Source organism: Oncorhynchus masou, chromosome 6, assembly GCF_036934945.1.
Source record: "Oncorhynchus masou masou isolate Uvic2021 chromosome 6, UVic_Omas_1.1, whole genome shotgun sequence".
NCBI lineage: Eukaryota > Metazoa > Chordata > Actinopteri > Salmoniformes > Salmonidae > Oncorhynchus > Oncorhynchus masou.
In genome coordinates, this window is record NC_088217.1 from 15,904,290 (window position 1) to 15,927,714 (window position 23,425).

The 23,425-nt window shown below is 41.9% G+C and overlaps 1 protein-coding gene across 2 annotated transcripts in view; it reads left to right on the forward strand.

Moving 5' to 3' along the window:
• LOC135541410 (copine-9-like) overlaps nucleotides 1-23,425 on the forward strand; it is a 143,164-nt gene that overhangs the window by 105,108 nt on the left and 14,631 nt on the right. For both annotated transcript variants that reach the window (XM_064967639.1, XM_064967638.1), the window contains 9 exons: nucleotides 1,011-1,114; nucleotides 1,533-1,637; nucleotides 2,981-3,022; nucleotides 4,779-4,854; nucleotides 6,308-6,361; nucleotides 6,648-6,709; nucleotides 7,123-7,169; nucleotides 7,951-8,132; nucleotides 13,230-13,357. In XM_064967639.1, the coding sequence (XP_064823711.1) occupies nucleotides 1,011-1,114; nucleotides 1,533-1,637; nucleotides 2,981-3,022; nucleotides 4,779-4,854; nucleotides 6,308-6,361; nucleotides 6,648-6,709; nucleotides 7,123-7,169; nucleotides 7,951-8,132; nucleotides 13,230-13,357 (800 nt within the window). The remainder of the gene's footprint in view (nucleotides 1-1,010; nucleotides 1,115-1,532; nucleotides 1,638-2,980; nucleotides 3,023-4,778; nucleotides 4,855-6,307; nucleotides 6,362-6,647; nucleotides 6,710-7,122; nucleotides 7,170-7,950; nucleotides 8,133-13,229; nucleotides 13,358-23,425) is intronic.

The following is a 23,425-nucleotide window of genomic DNA, read 5'->3' on the forward strand; positions in this document are numbered from 1 at the left end:
ACACTGAGCAATCGAGGGAGAAGGGCCTTGGTCAGGGGGGTGACAGAGCACCAGAGTTCTTCTGTGGAGATGGGAGAACCTTCCAGAAGGATAACCATCTTTGCAACACTCCACCAATCAGGCATTTATGGTAGCCAGATGGAATCCACTCCTCAGTTAAGGCACATGACAGCCTGCTTGGAGCCAAAAGTCACCTAAAGGACTCAGACCATGAGAAACAAGTTTCTCTAGTCTGATGAAACCAAGATTGAACTCTTTGGCCTGAATTCCAAGCGTCACATGGGGAGGAATCCTGGTATCATCCTTACGGTGAAGCATGGTGATGGCAGCATCATGCTGTAGAGATGTTTTTCAGCGGCAGGGACTGGGAGACTAGTCAGGATCGAGAGGAATATAAATGGAGCAAAGTACAGAGAGATCCTTGATGAAACCTGCTCCAGAGTGCTCAGGACATCAAACTGGGGCGAAGGTTCACCTTCCAACAGGACAGTGACCCTAAGCACACAGCCAAGACAACTCAGGAGTGGCTTTGGGACAAGTCTCTGAATGTCCTTGGGTGGCCCAACCACAGCCCAGACTTGAACCCGATCTAACATCTCTGGAGAGACCTGAAAATAGCTGTGCAGCGACGCTCCTCTTCCAACCTGACCGAGGTTTAGATGATCTGCAGAAAAAATGGGAGAAACGCTTGAAGCGTCATACCGAAGAAGACTCGAGGCCGTAATCGCTGACAACGGTTCTTCAACAAAGTACTGAGTAAAGGGTCTGAATACTTATGTACATTTTTATATTTCACTATTTTATATATATTTTTAAATTTGCAAACAAATCTAGAAACCCGTTTTTACTTTGTCATTATGGGGTATTGTGTGTACATTGAGGCGGGTAATCCATTTTTAGAATAAGGCAGTAACGTAACATTGTGGGAAAAGTCAAGGCGTCTGAATACTTTTCCGATTAATACCACCACCTTGGTTTAATGTTTGTCTGAGACTTGTCTTTCCTTTCAGGACATTGCCACTATGCAGTTGTGTGCCAACAAGCTGGACAAAAAAGACTTCTTCGGCAAGTCAGATCCCTTCCTGGTCTTCTACCGCAGCAATGAAGACGGAACGTGAGTGTGTGTGTTTATGTCTGTGTGGTGGGCATGCGTGTGTATCAGGATGAGTTAACTTCCCACATTGTCTGTTATGTATCACATCTGTCAAAATGTTGATTTTGGAGAAAACAACACTTTCATTTCCTTGGTGTTTGTGCTTGATAGCGCTATGCTTTGCTCTGTACCCACTTCATAGATGTTAAAATGAGCCTCTCGTTTGCCATCACTGGCATCAGGAATTTCTTCGGGTCCATACAAATATAATTACTAGAAGCGGGGGGGAAGCCCCTCAGACCACGGCCATTCGACTGTACCCTTATAAGTCATTCTATTTCTGTTGGTTCACCATATTTTTTGGTATTTGTGGTTAATACCTTTCCATCCCTGTACCGTATCTGTAGTCAGAGCTCCTTGTGTTTGCTGTGTACTGTAGGTTCACCATCTGCCATAAGACAGAGGTAATAAAGAATACTCTGAACCCTGTTTGGCAGCCCTTCACCATCCCTGTACGAGCACTCTGTAACGGAGACTATGATAGGTGAGTGACACACAGACAGCCAACAGCATAGGTCAAAAGTCACTTAGCCCCCAAGGCAAAGAGATGACCACATTAGCTATTTTGGAGAATTTCAGCAGAAGCTTTCATCCAAAGCAACCTAATAAATTATAAATATTTATTTATTTCATTGTGCTTTCCATTACAGAGAGAATCTCAAAGCGCTGGTAAAGGACACAAAAACAAGCAATGTAAAAATGAGAATAGGCTACAGCAGTATATTCTCCAGTATGGTCCATGCCAGAATCAAACTCTGATGTTGCCAGCACCTTGCTAGCTGAGCCATTGGCAAGACTATGGGACTAAGTCCTGTCTGTCCTCAATACTGATGATTTTGGAATGTTGCTGTAGCATGATGTACCACAGTACCCATAATGCTCTGTGGTGGTCAGAATAATGCCAGCAGTCGGCCATATTGTCTCAGAGGCCAGCACTGGTGTTATTGGGACCAACATGGAGGTTCTACGATGTTTAGTGTCAGGACCCGGTTACAAACCTGGGTCTACGGAGTGAGAAACAGTCACTTAACCAACTGAGCCACGAATAGTCAGCAGAACCCAGAAGATGAGGCAGACACAGCAGTACTTAAGACGGTGTATTTAATAAAGTAAAAAGGAGTAGTCCTTCAATACAAAAAATGGCAAATCCAAAAGGTGGTAGGAATAGCACAAAAAAGCCTCAAGAGATACTCGAAAACAAAAACAGAATTCCACAAGAGCATCCACCGGAAACGACAAGAATACACAGAACACTAGGGCTGGGTGCTAACATACAAACACAGAGCACAGAACTGAGGGAAACTAAGGGTTTAAATACAATCAGGGGAAACGAGGCACAGGTGCAAATAATAATGGGGAACAAGGGAAAAAACATAAGGTCAAAAAGCACAATGGGGGCATCTAGTGACCAAAACCCGGAACAACCCTGGCCAAATCCTGACAGTTTAGTTTATCAAACACACACAAACACATTCGCACAAAAACACACACTATTACTTTGGAATGTATTGCTAGTGGATACAGCTTTTGATATACTTGTGAATTGTGATTCACACAAATTAAACATATTATATTGTTAATTAATTCAATAAACAGTATATTGTTGTCTATTTACATAATACGTTTGACTGGGTAAAATCCTTTAAGGTGAGTGAAAATGCATCTGTGTGACCATTTGAGAATAATGTTTGAACAATTCTTCGTAGTTGGTGGGTGAACTACTGTATGCCTCATATATCACTGACTTGGAACACACACAGACACACACACGCACACACACACCTCTCTGTGATTCTCATCTTTCTCTCTTATCTTCCCTCTCTCCAGGACGGTCAAGGTGGATGTGTATGATTGGGACCGAAATGGAAGGTAATTTTCTCTCTGTCTCTCTTTCTCTACCCTCCCTCTCCCTCCCTCTCTCTCTCTCTCTCTCTCTCTCTCTCTCTCTCTCTCTCTCTCCCTCTCTCTCTCTCTCTCTCTCTCTCTCTCTCTCTCTCTATTCTCTTCCACCCCCTCTCGTTTCATCGTTCATCCATTTCATTTACCATCAGACGCTCCAAATCTCCCTCAAATGTCATCCCTCGTCCTTTCTCTGGAGGGGAATCTCAAAATGGGGGACTCTATCTCATAAGGTTCCGGTTTAGGGTTAGCATACACAACCACAAATCGCTGACTGGAACTTTAAAAAGTCAGATGTGATATCAGAATGGAGAGTGTACATATCACTCTCTCTCCCTCCCTCCATCTCTGTCCCCGTCTTTATGGAGGGAATATGAGTGTTGACCTCCCTCCATATCTCTTTTCCTCTCTCGCTCCCTTCATCTCTCTCTTCCTCTCTCCCTCCCTCCATCCCTCTCCCTCCATTTCTCTGTTCCTTCTTTATGGAGGGAATATGAGTGTTGACCTCCCTCCATATCTCTTTTCCTCTCTCCCTCCCTTCATCTCTCTCTTCCTCTCTCCCTCCCTCCATCCCTCTCTTCCTCTCTCCCTCCCTTCATCTCTCTCTTCCTCTCTCCCTCCCTCCATCCCTCTCTTCCTCTCTCCCTCCCTTCATCTCTCTCTTCCTCTCTCCCTCCCTTCATCTCTCTCTTCCTCTCTCCCTCCCTTCATCTCTCTCTTCCTCTCTCCCTCCCTTCATCTCTCTCTTCCTCTCTCCCTCCCTCCATCCCTCTCTTCCTCTCTCCCTCCCTCCATCCCTCTCCCTCCATTTCTCTGTTCCTTTTTTATGGGGGAAATGTGAGTGTTGACCTCCCTCCATCTCTCCCTACCTTCATCTCCATCCATCTCTCTTCATCTCCCTCCATCTCTCCCTACCTTCATCTCCATCCATCTCTCTTCATCTCCCTCCATCTCTCCCTACCTTCATCTCCATCCATCTCTCTTCATCTCCATCCATCTCTCTTCATCTCCCTCCATCTCTCCCTACCTTCATCTCCATCCATCTCTCTTCATCTCCATCCATCTCTCTTCATCTCCCTCCATCTCTCCCTACCTTCATCTCCATCCATCTCTCTTCATCTCCCTCCATCTCTCCCTACCTTCATCTCCATCCATCTCTCTTCATCTCCCTCCATCTCTCCCTCCCTCTCTCCCCCACACTCCATCTCTCTGTCCCCTTCTTTATGAAAGGGAATATGAGTGTTGACCTCCCTCCATCTCTCCCTACCTTCATCTCCATCCATCTCTCTTCATCTCCCTCCATCTCTCCCTCCCTCTCTCCCCCACACTCCATCTCTCTGTCCCCTTCTTTATGAAAGGGAATATGAGTGTTGACCTCCTCCCTCCCTCCATATCTCCTTCCCTCTCTCCCTTCCTCTCTGTCCTCTTCTTTATGAGTGGAATATGAGTGTTGACCTCCTTCCTCCATCTCTGTCCCCTTTTGGAATATGAGTGTAGACTGCCTCCCTCCCTCCATCTCTCTGTCCTCTTTCCCTTCCTTCTTCACTGATGGTGGCGACTGATGGGGCTTCCTCTCTAAATAGGACATGTCTATTGAAAGCAGGCATGTCCTATTTGGCTTTAGGTGATGCTATTTAGATGAAGATGAGGGGCCGGGGTTGGTGTTTCCTTCAGTATGGTACTCTTTCAGATGCTGCAGGTGTTACTCTCGCAACTATTCCCACAGTCATGACTTCATTGGCGAGTTCACCACCAGCTACAGAGAATTCTCCAGAGGCCAGAGCCAGTTCAACGTCTATGAGGTAAAAAAAAAGAAAAGAACAGGGAACACTTACAGCCTTCAACACTTAAGCATGTATCCTAGTGAGCACAAGATATAAACTGAAAAATACATTTAAAAAAAATGTATTTTGGCCTCCCGGGTGGCGCAGTGGTGAAGGACGCTGTCCTGCTGCGCCAGCTGTGCCACCAGAGACTCTGGGTTTGCGCCCAGGCTCTGTCGTAACCGGCCGCAACCGGGAGGTCCGTGGGGCGACGCACAATTGGCCTAGCATCGTCCGGGTTAGAGAGGGTTTGGCCGGTAGGGAAATCCTTGTCTCATCGTGCACCAGCGACTCCTGTGGCAGGCTGGGCGCAGTGTGCGCTAACCAAGGTTGCCAGGTGCACGGTGTTTCCTCCGACACATTGGTGTGGCTGGCTTCCGGGTTGGATGCGCGCTGTGTTAAGAAGCAGTGCGGCTTGGTTGGGTTGTGTATCGGAGGACGCATGACTTTCAACCTTCGTCTCTCCCGAGCCCATATGGGAGTTGTAGTGATGAGACAAGATAGTAGCTACTAAACAATTGGATACCATGAAACAGGGGAGAAAAGGGGGGGCATTTATTAAAAGGTTTATATTATGTCTCTCTATGTAGGACATTTTCAACTGACTGTACTGTTTAAAGGTGCACTATGCAGAAATTGCTCCACCATTTCCTGGTCTCAAAAAATGTGAATAGTTTGCCTAATTTCAGTTTATGTGACAAAAAAAGCAGGTATATTTTAGAGAGTCATCTAATATATTTTCCATATTTTCCATTTTCCATAACCAAAAATATTATATTTTCAGCTGTTTGAAGCTTGTGCGTAAAAGTAAAAGACGCAAAACCCAATAACTCACATCTATAACTCACATTTCTATGTGAATTTGGTTGGGCCCAAAAAGTTACATATTGCAGCTGAAAGGACACATCCTCAGCTTCCTACATTACAACTGTTTGTCATATTGTATCTTTAATAATGAGATGAGCAGTGAAGCATTTATGCGATTTTCCCATTCAAGTTGCCCAATTTCCGAATTTTACGACTACACTCAAATATCCCCGCTATAAAAATAGTTATTTTTCATCTCTTATAATATAAAATGTTAGATTCAGTCCAATTTCTTTCCTTACCACACCTACAGTACATACTCTGAACGATATGGTGAAATCAAACAGTCCTCTTTTCTAAGACATCTGTATCAATCTGTTTTATTTGTTTATTTTATTTTACCTTTATTTAACTAGGCAAGTCAGTTAAGAACAAATTCTTACTTTCAATGACGGCCTAGGAACATTGGGTTAACTGCCTGATCAGGGGGCAGAACGACAGATTTGCACCTTGTCAGCTCGGGGGTTTGAACTTGCAACCTTCCTGTTATTAGTCCAACGCTCTAACCACGGCTACCTTGCCGCCCCAATATATAATTTTCCCTTCCCTACACGTTTTTGTTCAGGTTCTAAACCATAAAAAGAAAGGCAAGAAGAAGAAATACGTCAATTCAGGGACAGTGAGTATCGTTTGAGATTTCCCATCTCCACCTGTCGGTGTTTTATAGATAGGATTCATATTTTTATCGATAGGATTCATTGTTTTATTGATAGGATTCATTGCCAATGTGATGTGTCATATACAGTAAAGGTTTTGCTTTGCCATCTATTTCTCCCCTCTTTCTCTCCCTCTCTATCACCCTGTTTCTCTCTGCCCTCCCTCCCTCCCTCCCTCCCTCCCTCCCTCCCTCCCTCCCTCCCTCCCTCTCTCTCTCTCTCTCTCTCCCATCTCTCTATCCTCTGAAGGTGACTCTGCTGTCCTTCAAAGTGGAGTCAGAATACACGTTTGTGGACTTCATCCGGGGAGGGTGAGCTCACTCTCAATAACTTTGCATTAATGTTAGAGCCCACTCTTAATAACTTTGCATTAATGTTAGAGGCCACTCTCAATAACTTTGTATTAATGTTAGAGTCCACTCTTAATAACTTTGCATTAATGTTAGAGCCCACTCTTAATAACTTTGCATTAATGTTAGAGGCCACTCTCAATAACTTTGTATTAATGTTAGAGTCCACTCTTAATAACTTTGCATAAACATTAGAGTCCAATCTTAGTGATGTTCCATTAACGTTAGAGGCTGATGTTGATGGCTTGCTCAGTCTAGCGTGCATGTCTGAAATTGTTTTGCGTTGTTTGAACAAACAATATCCTTTCTAGACTTTATTATGTTTTTGCCTGGTAAAGTTTGTTATTCATCGTAATTAATCATTGTCTCACCAGGACGCAACTCAACTTCACAGTGGCCATCGATTTCACAGCGTCTAATGGTAAGTGTAGCCAAATTACTGATACAGTTTGTTGTTTATTAGCATCTCTTTTAGGCCACTGAAGGACTAACGTTTCCCTAAAATCCTTATGAAATAATATTATGCTAACCTGTCATCTAAAGCAGGGTTATTTAACATGGTATACTGCATGGTACAGTATATTCATGAATATCGCTAGGAACAACAGAATAAACCAATTTTGAATTACATACAGTATTTACAATTTAAAGAGGAGAATATTTTCTTTCTAATAATTATTCTTTCTATTAATTATTATTTCTCAACCTCTAATATTGAGCTAATTACACTCCCTCGAGTATCTGACATAGTGTCACGCTCGTCATAAGGATCGGACCAGGATCCGCGCAGCGGGGTATGCATACATTCTCTTTCTAATGAATGAACAAAAAACAACCAAACGAAACGTGAAGCTATACAAACTAGTGCTGACAGGTAACTAAACATAGACATACAAAACCCCTAGACATACAAAAACCCTAGACATACAAAATACAAAAACCCTAGACATACAAAAACCTAGAGTACCCACCCATGTCACACCCTGACCTAACCAAAATATATAGAAAACAGAGATATCTAAGGTCAGGGTGTGACACACAGCCCCCATGAGTACCAGTGCTGCTGGCTGCTGGTAAGCTTTCTTGTCTTGGACATATATTTTTGCCATCAAATGGCTAACCTTTCTCTAATTAGCTAATCAGCTGCTATTTGTGAAAATGGGTTGAAATAAATAAATAATGTATGTGTTGCTGTGTTCCAGGTAACCCATCCCAGCCCACCTCTCTGCACTACATGAGTCCCTACCAGATGAATGCCTACGCTATGGCCCTGAAGGCTGTGGGGGAGATCATCCAGGACTACGACAGTGACAAGATGTTCCCCGCCTACGGCTTCGGAGCCAAGCTGCCACCGGACGGCAAGATCTCCCATGCCTTCCCCCTGGTGAGAGAAAGAGGCAGGGCTAGAGAGAATGGTACTACTTCTCTACCAGAGTGGGGAATGATCAGGAACGGTTTCATTTATTGCAAAGAGGTGCTGGTAGTTCTTCCTACAGTCTTACTGATCCACAGAAGAGTTCTTGGAACTATATTAATAGTGTTTGACATCAACGTCCGTCCTGTAATATGTTTTTTTGCTCTCACGCTTTTCCACTATTCACTATTATGTGACGTTGCTTTGCTTTCTTTATTCATACACTTCCATTTACGGGTAAGAGTTCATATCAAACGAAGAAACTAAAATAGTGAACATTATACAGTGCATTCGGAAACTATTCAGGCCCCTCTTCCTCTTCCCCTTTTTCCTCATTTTGTTACATTACAGCCTTATCTTATAACATTGATTCAATAAAAACAATTCTCATCAATCTACCCACAATACTGCATGCAGGTTTTTAGACATTTTTGCAAATGTATTCAAATTAAAAAACATATTTACATAAGTATTCAGACCCTTTGCTATGAGACCTCGAAATTGAGCTCAGGTGCATCCTGTTTCCACTGATCATCCTTGAGATGTTTCTACAACTTGATTGGAGTCCACTTGTGGTACATTTAATTGATTGGAGATGATTTGGAAAGGCACAAACCTGTCTATATAAAGTCCCACAGTTGACAGTGCATGTCAGAGCAAAAACCATGCCATGAAGTTGATGGAATTGTCCGTAGAACTCCAAGACAGGATTGTGTTGAGGCACAATTATGGGAAAGGGTACCAAAAAATGTCTGCAGCATTGAAGATCCCCAAGAACACAGTGGCCTCCATCATTCTTAAATTGAAGAGGTTTTTAACCACCAAGACTCTTCCTAGAGCTGGCCACCCAGCCAAACTGAGCAATTGCGAGAGAAGGGCCTTGGTCAGGGAGGTGACCAAGAACCTGATGGTCACTCTGACAGAGCTCCAGAGTTCCTCTGTGGAGATGGGAGAACCTTCCAGAAGGATAACCATCTCTGCAACCCTCCACCAATCAGGCCTCTATGGTAGAGTGGCCAGACGGAATCCACTCCTCAGTCAAAGGCAAATGACAGCCCGCTTGCTGCTCCAGATCACTCAAGACCTCAGACTGGGGGCAAAGGTTCATCTTCCAACAGGACAGTGACCCTAAGCACACAGCCAAGACAACGCAGGAGTGGCTTCGGGACAAGTCTCTGAATGGCCTTGAGTGACCCAGCCAGAGCCCGGACTTGAACCCCGATCGAACATCTCTGGAGAGACCTGAAAATAACTGTGCAGCGACTCTCCCCATCCAACCTGACAGAGCTTGAGAGGATCTGCAGAAAAGAATGGGAGAAACTTCCCAAATACAGGTGTGCCAAGCTTGTAGTGTCATACCCAAGAAGAGTCAAGGCTGTAATCGCTAACATAGGTGCTTTAACAATACTGATTAAAAGGTCTGAATACTTATGTAAATGTGATATTTCAGCAAAAAGGTCTCACTTTATGTAGTGTGATGTTTTGTCCTATATTTTTCTTTAATTTATTTGTATTTTTAATCCCAGCCCTTGTACCCGCAGGAGGACTTTTGCCTTTTGGTAGGCCGTCATTGTAAATAAGAATTTGTTCTTAACTGACTTGCCTAGTTCAATAAAAGTGTGAAGGCCATCTTTCTGTACATCCTCTATATCAATTTGTATCCAAGGCTGACTGAAGCTCCAAGCCAAATCTATTACATTTTTTTAGCAATGAAAATACAGTTACCTGTGAAATACCTACCTGTGTTTTGCCTACTGACATGAGGCAATCATACTTCTATACTACATAACATCATTGTATAATTAACATACATCGTCAGAAGGCAAAAGATCAGTATTGTCTTGATTCAGTACTGAGTTTCCTTAGTTTCTTGGGATTTTCTGTGCAGTCTGACATTGACTCTATCCATCTGTACAGCCCACATGAATTATACCGTGAACACATTACCTTTACATGGGGTAATAGTGTCACGAAGAACACGAAAGCCTATAAATATGTCAACACAAAATACAAATTGCAGCACCGTTGTGTAAGCCCATGCACTAGCGTCGGCCTCAAGTAGTTCTGTGAAGTGTTTGAACAAGGGTAGAGGAAGAAAACATTGAGTCAGAAAGTGGCTCGGAAAGAAGAAAAAAATCCATCTGTTTGTAGCAGAAAAGTGCGAACCAAACGGGGGACCAGACAGACGCGGAGACTGGAATAGACTTTGGAGGACGTAGCGCTTAGCTTAGCATCCTGAAACGATGAAGAAAGAACAACAAAGAGTAAACACTAAGCACAAAAAAACCACTTCTCAGATTCTAGACGTCTATTATCTCCCTGGACAGAGGAAAAAGAGGAGGAATTGTTGAACAAAGAAGAGTAAAAAAAACAAAAGCAGCCTCATTTTCAGCTATTTTTATTTTCTTCCCAAAGCTGGAGGAATTCACCTTAAAGAAATCTCCTTGACAGGAAGGAAATTATACAAAGGTTGAAAGTAATACAGTGTACTGTAAGGAAAATGGACAATAAATGACTTATTTTTCTTGTCCTTTTAAATTGCCCTCGATAGGTAGCAATGTTTTCAAAGTACTTTGCCCTTTGATCTTGATGACAGGCTTACAACGTTTAGTTCAGCACTTGTGTATGTTGCGGTATGTCTGGTTGAGAGGTTAATGAAGTGTTATGACAATGTTATGAAGCCTGTACAAGCAATGGTTGCTGCAGATGTGTGATACAAGTCATTTGACTCACCCAATTCTCATTGTGCAAAAAAAACGAAGTTTGAGCTGGACATCTGTAAAATGTAGAATCCTAACTATACTACTACAATACTATCTGTGCCATGGAGTCTGTCCCATAAGGTCAATAATAGTCATGTCACAACATTCATTGTTGTTATTTAGTCAATTTTAGAATAAGGCTGTAATGTAACAAAATGTGGAAAAAGCGAAGGGGTCTGAATAAACTAAGTTCGAGCTGGACGTCTGTAAAATGTAGAATCCTAACTATACTACTACTATACTTTCTGTCCCATGGAGTCTGTCCCATAATAGTCGTTTCACAACAATGTGCCAGTGTCCCTCGTGGCTAGTTATACAACTTGTTTTACCAGCCACAGTTGCGGACACCAAAAAGTGTGTCTTCGGCAGGCATTCATTTTCACTTCTTTTAGCATGTTTATTTCTTCCTTTTAATTAGTTTTCTTTTCAAAGAGAATGAGAAAGATCAGATGGCTGTTGTTTCGTCTCTGACAGATGAACTTAATGAAGATATAGGCTGTAGAACACTCTTTATCCTGGCTGGACAGGGCTTAAAGCAGACTGTCTTTTATGTTGGCTGAATGACTTTTGGCGATTTAACTTTGTATTATTATGTGACGATAAATTCATTTTTGGGAACAGACATATTGTTTGCTGGATTGTCCTTATGTCTTGATTGATTTACCCATTTGTCTTTTTCACATTGTCTAAAGAAAATATTCAGCCAACTTAAATTCTTTCATTACCGATCAGCCCTGTGTTGTGCCTACTGACATGAGTTCTCCCATTACCGATCAGCCCTGTGTTATGCCTACTGACATGAGTTCTCCCATTACCGATCAGCCCTGTGTTATGCCTACTGACATGAGTTCTCCCATTACCGATCAGCCCTGTGTTGTGCCTACTGACATGAGTTCTCCCATTACCGATCAGCCCTGTGTTATGCCTACTGACATGAGTTCTCCCATTACCGATCAGCCCTGTGTTGTGCCTAATGACATGAGTTCTCCCATTACCGATCAGCCCTGTGTTATGCCTACTGACATGAGTTCTCCCATTACCGATCAGCCCTGTGTTATGCCTACTGACATGAGTTCTCCCATTACCGATCAGCCCTGTGTTATGCCTACTGACATGAGTTCTCCCATTACCGATCAGTCCTGTGTTATGCCTACTGACATGAGTTCTCCCATTACCGATCAGTCCTGTGTTATGCCTACTGACATGAGTTCTCCCATTACCGATCAGCCCTGTGTTATGCCTACTGACATGAGTTCTCCCATTACCGATCAGTCCTGTGTTATGCCTACTGACATGAGTTCTCCCATTACCGATCAGCCCTGTGTTGTGCCTACTGACATGAGTTCTCCCATTACCGATCAGCCCTGTGTTATGACTACTGACATGAGTTCTCCCATTACCGATCAGCCCTGTGTTATGCCTACTGACATGAGTTCTCCCATTACCGATCAGCCCTGTGTTATGACTACTGACATGAGTTCTCCCATTACCGATCAGTCCTGTGTTATGCCTAATGACATGAGTTCTCCCATTACCGATCAGTCCAGGCATGAGGCAAAAGAGCACAGACACTCATATATTTCATACATAACATCATTATGGAATGAACGTGCATCATCAGAAGCATACGTCGTCACAATGGACGTTGACTTCATGAAGACTTCTTTTTTATTATCAAAAGACTCAAATGTTTCAATGTATAGCCCTCATCAAATGTTTCAATGTATAGCCCTCATCAAATGTTTCAATGTATAGCCCTCATCAAATGTTTCAATGTATAGCCCTCATCAAATGTTTCAATGTATAGCCCTCATCAAATGTTTCAATGTATAGCCCTCATCAAATGTTTCAATGTATAACCCTCATCAAATGTTTCAATGTATAGCCTTCATCAAATGTTTCAATGTATAGCCCTCATCAAATGTTTCAATGTATAGCCTTCATCAAATGTTTCAATGTATAGCCCTCATCAAATGTTTCAATGTATAGCCCTCATCAAATGTTTCAATGTATAGCCCTCATCAAATGTTTCAATGTATAGCCCTCATCAAATGTTTCAATGTATAGCCTTCATCAAATGTTTCAATGTATAGCCCTCATCAAATGTTTCAATGTATAGCCCTCATCAAATGTTTCAATGTATAGCCCTCATCAAATGTTTCAATGTATAGCCCTCATCAAATGTTTCAATGTATAGCCCTCATCAATATTTTTCTTGTTCATGGTTTCGAAGGAAAAGGGGGATTTCATGTTCAAACAACTGGTGTAGAGGGGCTAGCTTAAATAATGTCCATGGTTCCTACAGAACTCCAGCAGTGAGAACCCTAACTGTGTGGGGATCGAGGGAGTGTTGGAGGCGTACTTCCAGAGTCTCCGCACCGTTCAGCTCTACGGACCCACCAACTTCGCTCCTGTCATCAACCAGGTGGCACGGTGAGAGAATGACAGGAAATGAACACACACACACGAACACACACAAACTCACACACCCATGACACACACATGCATGTACACATATATACACACACACACACACACACACACACACACACACACACACACACACACACACACACACACACACACACACACACACACACACACACACACACACACACACACACACACACACACTTTAAACCTCCTATGCTCCTTTGAGACCCCTCTTTTGAAGTCACTGAGATCTCATCTAGCCATGGTAGCCAAAATAATGGGCAACTGGGCATTTTTATACATCGCCCTAAGCATGATGGAATCTTCATTTCTTAATTAACTCAGGAACCACACTCTTTCAATATACTTTGTATCCTTCATTTACTAAAGTGTTTCCTTATTAGGGTGGATACCTGTATATACGTGCTTTGACTTCCTTGACACAATACAAGAGTCAAATACACACAGATACAGCACATGACCACAAGTATGTGGACACCTGCTCGTCAAACATCTCATTCCAAAATCAGTGGCATTAATATGGAGCTGGTCCACCCTTTGCTGCTCTAACAACCTTCACTCTTCTGGGAAGGCTTTCCACTAGATGTTGGAACGCTGGAGCTTTCGACTCTGTCAATCACCGTGCTCTTATTGGCAGACTAAACAGCCTTGGTTTCTCTAATGACTGCCTCGCCTGGTTCACCAACTACTTCTCAGATAGAGTTCAGTGTGCCATATTGGAGGGCCTGTTGTCCGGACCTCTGGCAGTCTCTATGGGGGTGCCACAGGGTTCAATTCTCGGGTCGACTCTTTTCTCTGTATATATCAATGATGTCGCTCTTGCATTCTCTGATCCACCTCTACGCAGATTTTTTTATATTTTACCTTTATTTTACAAGGCAAGTCAGTTAAGAACAAATTCTTATTTTCAATGACGGCCTAGGAACAGTGGGTTAACTGCCTGTTCAGGGGCAGAATGACAGATTTTGTACCTTGTCAGCTCGGGGATTTGAACTTGCAAACTTTCGGTTACTAGATGACACCATTCTGTATACATCTGGCCCTTCTTTGGACACTGTGTTAACAAACCTCCAACTGAGCTTCAACGCTTCAGGCCAACTCCTTCAGGCCTCCAACTGCTCTTAAATGCTAGTAAAACTAAATGCATGCTCTTCAACCGATCGCTGCCGGCACCCAACCGCCCAACTAGCATCACTACTCTGGATGGTTCTGACTTAGAATATGTGGACAACTATAAATACCTAGGTGTCTGGTTAGACTGTAAACTCTCCTTCCAGGCTCACATCAAACATCTCCAATCCAAAGTTAAATATAGAATCAGCTTTCTATTTCGCAACAAAGCCTTATTCACTCACGCTGCCTAACATACCCTCATAAAACAGATTATCCTACTGATCTTTGACTTCGGCGATGTCATTTACAAAATATTCTTCAACACTCTACTCAGCAAATTGGATGCAGTCTATCACAGTGCCATCTGTTTTCTCACCAAAGCCCCATATACTACCCACCACTTCGACCTGTATGCCCTCGTTGGCTGGCCCTCGCTACATATTCGTCGCCAGACCCACTGGCTCCAGGTGATCTATGCTATGTAAAGCTCCGCCTTATCTCAGCTCACTGGTCACCATAGCAGCAGCAACCCATAGCACGCGCTCCAGCAGGTATATTTCACTGGTCATCCCCAAAGCCAACACCTGCTTTGGCCGCCTTTCCTTCCAGTTCTCTGCTGTCAATGACTGGAACGAATTGCAAAAATCACTGAAGTTGGAGACTTATATCTCCCTCACTAACTTTAAGCGTCAGCTGTCAGAGCAGCTTACAGATCGCTGCAGCTGTACACAGCCTATGTGTAAATAGCCCATCCAACCAACTACCTACCTTATCCCCATATTTGTTTTTGTTTTTCTTGCACACCAGTGTCGTGTCTTTGCCTATTCCGAATTAAGTGATATGACATACTATTCTGTAAAATAATTTCTACGTAATTAATATTACCTGATTGAGCTAATCATGTAAATGTAATTAACTAGAGAGTCGGGCACCACAAAATAATATTTATAGAGCTGTTATCTTCCGAATAAACTCTTAAAGACCTATTCATATTTTACATCAAAAGCAGTCAATATTAATTGTCACCTTAATTCAGTCTCATCTGAAAGTTGTAAATTCTTGGTTATCTTCACGAACCCTGGCTAACAAGTTGAATCAGGAATACAAAATTGGGTTTAATTATTTATTTACTAAGTACCTAACTAATCACACAGAATTACATTTACAAAGAATGAATTATACCTTGATTACAAATGACGTCATAAAGGAAAACGTCCCTAGCGGGCAGAACAGATATGACGGCTGGTTACACAAAAGAAAAGGGCTGGGTTTGAGTGAAAGAGCGGGAGGACTGAGAGACAAAGGGTGAAGCTGTGCTATCGTAAATACAGTATCTTATGCATTCTAAATTACCGCCCATTTGGAAAAGGAAAATGCAATAAAAATTTACTCTGAGCTGCGCTTCGGTAGGTTGGTGGTAGATGGAAGGCCGTGTTGCCAAACCGAGTCCTTTGTCCTTTGAAGAATGTCTCTGGTTGTCAATTGGATACGTTGTAGTAACATCGTTGTGTGATAGATGGGATACTCTGTCTGTTCCTTCCTAACCCTCGTTTGCAGCTGCTGTTGCTAACTCAATGGCTAGGAGGTATCACTTCTGTAGTGAATAAGAGTTCAAAGTTCATACCATTCGCAACCAAAGCTCACACTGATATGGGCTTCGTTCTGTAGTTATTATCTGAACCATTCTGACATCGGACCGTCGTCCTCACATCCTCGGAACAGGAGGTTACATTTTCGTCAAGGGCTTATATAGTGGGTGAGAAAAGGGGTGTGTTTCATAGTTTACAAGCTATGTCTCTTCACGTGGGCGGGCCACTGAGTCGGGCCTAATTCACTCATGAAAACCCAATTCTCACATTGTAGAAGCTAAAAACACATTTCATCCCATCACGAATAATTTCATATTCAAACATTTAAATTGAACAACAATTCCATTGTGAATCCGATAACTCTGATGTGTAGACTTTCCACTGTATAGTTTAAGTCATCTTATCATTGATGAGAATGTCTCAGATGACAACCGTACTGACATCATATTCATTAAGTACCACTGCATATGTTCAATTGGTTGGATTACCAGAATATAGTTAACTTCTTGAAACTCCCCATTCCGGATCCGGGTTTGTGACTAAAGCCTCAGGCTCATTAGCATAACGCAACGTTAACGATTTCTGAAAATCGCAAATAAAATGAAAATAATGCGTCTGCTCTCAAGCTTAGCCTTTTCTTAACAACACTGTCATCTCAGATTTTCAAAATATGCTTTTGAACCATAGAAATTGACTAATTTGTGTAAGAGTATGCAAAGCTAGCATAGCATTTTGAGTAGCATTTAGCACGCAACATTTTCACAAAAACCAGATAACCAAATAAATAAAATCATTTACCTTTGAAGAGCTTCTGATGTTTTCAATGAGGAGACTCTCAGTTACATACCAAATGCGCAGTTTTTCCTGAAAGCGTCTGTGTGTAGGAGAAATCGTTCCGTTTTCTACATTGCGTCTGGCTACCGAAACGAACCGAAAATTCAGTCACCTACAACGTAAAACTTTTTCCGGATTAACTACATAATATCGACCGAAACATGGCAAACGTTGTTTGGAATCAATCCTCAAGGTGTTTTTTCACATATCTCTTCATTGATATGCAGTTCGTGGAAGCTTGCTTTCCTCTCTGTATCCCATGGAAAAATACTGGCAGGTGACTTTTGCGCACCAATTTCGGCGCAGGACACCGGGCGGACACCTGGTAAATGTGGTCTCTTATGGTCAATCTTCCAATGATCTGCCTACAAATACGTCACAATGCTGCAGACACCTTCGGGAAACGACAGAAAGGGCAGGCTCATTCCTCTCGCATTCACAGCCATATAAGGAGACAATGGAAAACAGAGCCTCAAAAATCCTGCTCATTTCCTGGATGCCGTCTCATCTTGGTTTTGCCTGAAGCTCACGTTCTAGGGCACGCACAGAAAATATATTGGTAGTTCTGGACACGTCAGAGTGTTTTCTTTCGAATGCTATCAATTATATGCATAGTCGAGCATCTTTTTGTGACAAAATATCTTGTTTAAAACGGGAACGTTTTTCATCCAAAAATGAAATAGCGCCCCCAGAGCATCAACAGGTTAATTTCCCCCCACCTTCTGATGTTCCCGGAATCTCTATGTTAACCAAGGGGTTTGCAAATGTAACATCAGTAGGGTAGAGAGAGGGAAAAGGGGGGGAGAGGTATTTGACTGTCATAAACCTACCCCCAGGCCAACGTCATGACACCAGTATTTCTACATTTACATTTACATTTAAGTCATTTAGCAGACGCTCTTATCCAGAGCGACTTACAAATTGATGAATTCACCTTCTGACATCCAGTGGAACAGCCACTTTACAATAGTGCATCTAAATCATTTAAGGGGGGGTGAGAAGGATTACTTATCCTATCCTAGGTATTCCTTGAAGAGGTGGGGTTTCAGGTGTCTCCGGAAGGTGGTGATTGACTCCGCTGTCCTGGCGTCGTGAGGGAGTTTGTTCCACCATTGGGGGGCCAGAGCAGCGAACAGTTTTGACTGGGCTGAGCGGGAACTGTACTTCCTCAGTGGTAGGGAGGCGAGCAGGCCAGAGGTGGATGAACGCAGTGCCCTTGTTTGGGTGTAGGGCTAGATCAGAGCCTGGAGGTACTGCGGTGCCGTTCCCCTCACAGCTCCGTAGGCAAGCACCATGGTCTTGTAGCGGATGCGAGCTTCAACTGGAAGCCAGTGGAGTGAGCGGAGGAGCGGGGTGACGTGAGAGAACTTGGGAAGGTTGAACACCAGACGGGCTGCGGCGTTCTGGATGAGTTGTAGGGGTTTAATGGCACAGGCAGGGAGCCCAGCCAACAGCGAGTTGCAGTAATCCAGACGGGAGATGACAAGTGCCTGGATTAGGACCTGCGCCGCTTCCTGTGTGAGGCAGGGTCGTACTCTGCGGATGTTGTAGAGCATGAACCTACAGGAATGGGCCACCGCCATGATGTTAGTTGAGAACGACAGGGTGTTGTCCAGGATCACGCCAAGGTTCTTAGCGCTCTGGGAGGAGGACACAATGGAGTTGTCAACCGTGATGGCGAGATCATGGAACGGGCAGTCCTTCCCCGGGAGGAAGAGCAGCTCCGTCTTGCCGAGGTTCAGCTTGAGGTGGTGATCCGTCATCCACACTGATATGTCTGCCAGACATGCAGAGATGCGATTCGCCACCTGGTCATCAGAAGGGGGAAAGGAGAAGATTAATTGTGTGTCGTCTGCATAGCAATGATAGGAGAGACCATGTGAGGTTATGACAGAGCCAAGTGACTTGGTGTATAGCGAGAATAGGAGAGGGCCTAGAACAGAGCCCTGGGGGACACCAGTGGTGGGCTCTACTTGCACAACCTCATCAGCACATAGCACAGTGTAAATTGCTGAATTGTAATTACCTCGCCTCTATTGGCCTATTTATTGCATTACCTCCTTACTCCATTTGCACACACTGTATACAGATTTTTCTATTGTGTTATTGACTGTAACTCTGTTGTTTTTGTCGCATTGCTTTGCTTTACAGGCAGTTAACCAACTGTTCATTGACTGACTTGCCTAGTTAAATAAAGGTAAAATAAAAATAAATACAATTATCTTGACCAGGTCGCAGTTGTAAATGAGAACTTGTTCTCAACTGGCCTACCTGGTTAAATAAAGGTGAAATAAAAAATGTAAAAAAATAAAATTTCTGTGGGGACTTGTTTCTATTCAGCCACAAGAGCCTTATTAAGGTTGGGCACTGACGTGGGCAATTAGGCCTGGCTTGCAGTCAGTGTTCCAATTCATCCCAAAGGTGTTAGATGGGGTTGAGGTCAGGGCTCTGTGCAGGGCAGTCAAGTTCTTCCACATCGATATCTACAAACCATTTCTCTATGGACTTTGCTTTGTGCACGGGTGTCATGCTGAAACAGGAAAGGGCCTTCCCTTAACTGTTGCCACAAAATTAGAAGCACAGAACCGTCTAGAATATCATTGTATTCTGTAGCGTTAAGAACTAAGGGGCCTGGTCCGAAACATGAAAAACAGCCGCATGAAAAAGTGAAGGAGTCTGAATACTTCCCGAATGCACTGTACATTATGCAAACACACAAACTCCCTCTCCTCACAAAACACACACACACAAAACCACACACACACTCCTCTCCCCTGCAATTCTCCACCCTTACGTCGCCCTAGGCCCCAAGAGTTAATTTGACAAGTTCTCCCCTGAGCGCTCTCTGTCTCTGTATCTCTCTGTATCTCTCTGTCTCTCTCTCTGTCTCTGTCTCTCTCTCTCTCTCTCTCTCTCTCTCTCTCTCTCCTCTCGCCTCTCTCTGACTGACAGCCTAGCTTAACTGCTCTCTCCTTCTCTCGGTGTGCTCATGCATTCTTAATGAGCTGGGATAGGATTGGGCCTTGGGACCATTACAGCTTGTCAGGAGTCGTGTTGCTAAATGTTGTCTGAATGTATAGGACACTGTAGTACTAGAGAGGGCCGTTCAGTTCATTGAAATATAATTCATTATATCGTTTCGGTGTTGTAGAACTAGAAAGGAATAGTAGATGTCCTTTTGTCTGAATGTGTTTTAATGTTATCCATCTCCTTACCTTATTCTAAGGCGGTCCACAGAGGTGTTATATTGTTTCCCGGCATACTTTCCATAGAAATGAGAACTGCCTCAAATATGAATAATAGACAATCTTGTGTTATTGGTAGTCTCCCAGCTAGGACGTAAGACTACACTCTTTCCCAAACTTAATCAAATATTTTATGAGGCAATATTTTTTTTAATGTATTTCATGAAATATACCTTCTCTGTATTTTTAGCTGTCTCATGATATATAAGTATGGCAATATCCTTTCCAGTGAATGTGGCAGCTCGGTTGCATAACTACATAGAGTGGGATGCTGTGGCTCGACTGTGGCCTCAAGGACTTAATGAGCTCTCATTCAATGAGGTGCTATATTACCATGACGATGATGATGATGATGCAGCTGATGATAAGCACCACCACGAGAGAATGAGAGGAATATTATATTTTTCATCTCTCTTTTGTGTCTCTCTTTCCTTTTTCTTGCAAATGTTTACTTTCTCTCTTTCTTTCTTTTCATACCTTTTTCTATTGTCTGCTATTATCTCTCCTGTTTTACCTTTAGCTCTCATCTTCTCCTTTCCCACTCGTTCTCTCTCACCCTCCACTCCACCTCCCTTTCTCTCTCTCTCAATCTTTCTCAGATTTTCCCTCCATTCCATTTGTTATGCTTCGTCATCCTCCTCTCCTCCTTCTCTTCCCTTGTTCCGTCTCTGAGACAGTCGGCTCGTGCGACTGGGTGCTTGTGAGACAGAGATGGTGATGATGAGGAGGAAGGTGGTCGGTAAAGCTGAGGCCATCCAGTCATGTGGATTTGTCAATATGTGAGGTGTGGGGGTGAATCAATCCACTCCAAGGCTCCTTCACCTCCTATAACCCAGCATAGCACCAGATACTATAATAATAACTACCACATATTAGTAATAACTACCACATATTAATAACTACCACAGATTAGTAATAACTACCACATTATAGTAATAACTACCACATTATAGTAATAACTACCACAGATGAGTAATAACTACCACAGATTAGTAATAACTACCACAGATTAGTATTAACTACCACACTATAGTAATAACTACCACACTATAGTAATAACTACCACACTATAGTAATAACTACACCATTATAGTAATAACTACCACACTATAGTAATAACTATCAGACTATAGTAATAACTACCACTGGTTAGTAATAACTACCACCTTATACGATAAACTACCACACTATAGTAAAAACTGCCACATTATAGTATTAACTACCACACTATAGTATTAACTACCACACTATAGTATTAACTACCACACTATAGTATTAACTACCACACTATAGTATTAACTACCACATTATAGTAATAACTACCACACTATAGTAATAACTACGACAGATTAGTAATAACTACCACTGCTTAGTAATAACTACCACTGGTTAGTAATAACTACCACAGATTAGTAATAACTACCACTGGTTAGTAATAACTACCACAGATTAGTAATAACTACCACAGATTAGTAATAACTACCACAGATTAGTAATAACTACCACTGGTTAGTAATAACTACCACAGATAAGTAATAACTACCCCATTATAGTAATAACTTCCCCATTATAGTAATAACTACCACAGATTAGTAATAACTGCCACAGATGAGTAATAACTACCACACTATAGTAATAACTACCACACTATAGTAATAACTACCACATTATAGTAATAACTACCACACTATAGTAATAACTACCACACTATAGTAATCACTACCACACTATAGTAATAACTACCACACTATAGTAATAACTACCACACTATAGTAATAACTACCACACTATAGTAATAACTACCACATTATAGTAATAACTACCACAGATTAGTAATAACTACCACAGATTAGTAATAACTGCCACACTATAGTAATAACTACCACACTATAGTAATAACTACCACACTATAGTAATAACTGCCACAGATGAGTAATCACTACCACACTATAGTAATAACTACCACACTATAGTAATAACTACCACACTATAGTAATAACTACCACACTATAGTAATAACTGCCACACTATATTAATAACTGCCACACTATAGTAATCACTGCCACACTATATTAATAACTACCACACTATAGTAATAACTACCACACTATAGTAATAACTACCACACTATAGTAATAACTACCACACTATAGTAATAACTACCACATTATAGTAATAACTACCACACTATAGTAATAACTACCACACTATAGTAATAACTACCACACTATAGTAATAACTACCACATTATAGTAATAACTACCACATTATAGTAATAACTACCACACTACAGTAATAATTGCCACAGATGAGTAATAACTACCACACTATAGTAATAGCTACCACACTATAGTAATAGCTACCACACTATAGTAATAACTACCACACTATAGTAATAACTTCCACACTATAGTAATAACTGCCACACTATAGTAATAACTGCCACACTATAGTAATAACTACCACACTATAGTAATAACTACCACACTATAGTAATAACTGCCACACTATAGTAATAACTACCACACTATAGTAATAACTGCCACACTATAGTAATAACTGCCACACTATAGTAATAACTGCCACACTATAGTAATAACTGCCACACTATAGTAATAACTGCCACACTATAGTAATAACTACCACACTATAGTAATAACTACCACACTATAGTAATAACTACCACATTATAGTAATAACTACCACTGGTTAGTAATAACTACCCCATTATAGTAATAACTACCCCATTATAGTAATAACTACCCCATTATAGTAATAACTACCACAGATTAGTAATAACTACCATAGATTAGTAATAACTACCACAGATACGTAATAACTACCCCATTATAGTAATAACTACCCCATTATAGTAATAACTACCACAGATTAGTAATAACTACCACACTATAGTAATAACTACCACATTATAGTAATAACTACCCCATTATAGTAATAACTACCACAGATTAGTAATAACTACCACACTATAGTAATAACTACCACACTATAGTAATAACTACCACACTATAGTAATAACTACCACACTATAGTAATAACTACCACACTATAGTAAAAACTACCACACTATAGTAAAAACTACCACACTTTAGTAAAAACTACCATATTATAGTAATAACTACCACATAGTAATAAATACCACAGTATAGTAATAAATACCACAGTATAGTAATAAATACCACAGTATAGTAATAACTACCACATTATAGTAATCACTACCACATTCCAGCAAAGCAGCAGAGACT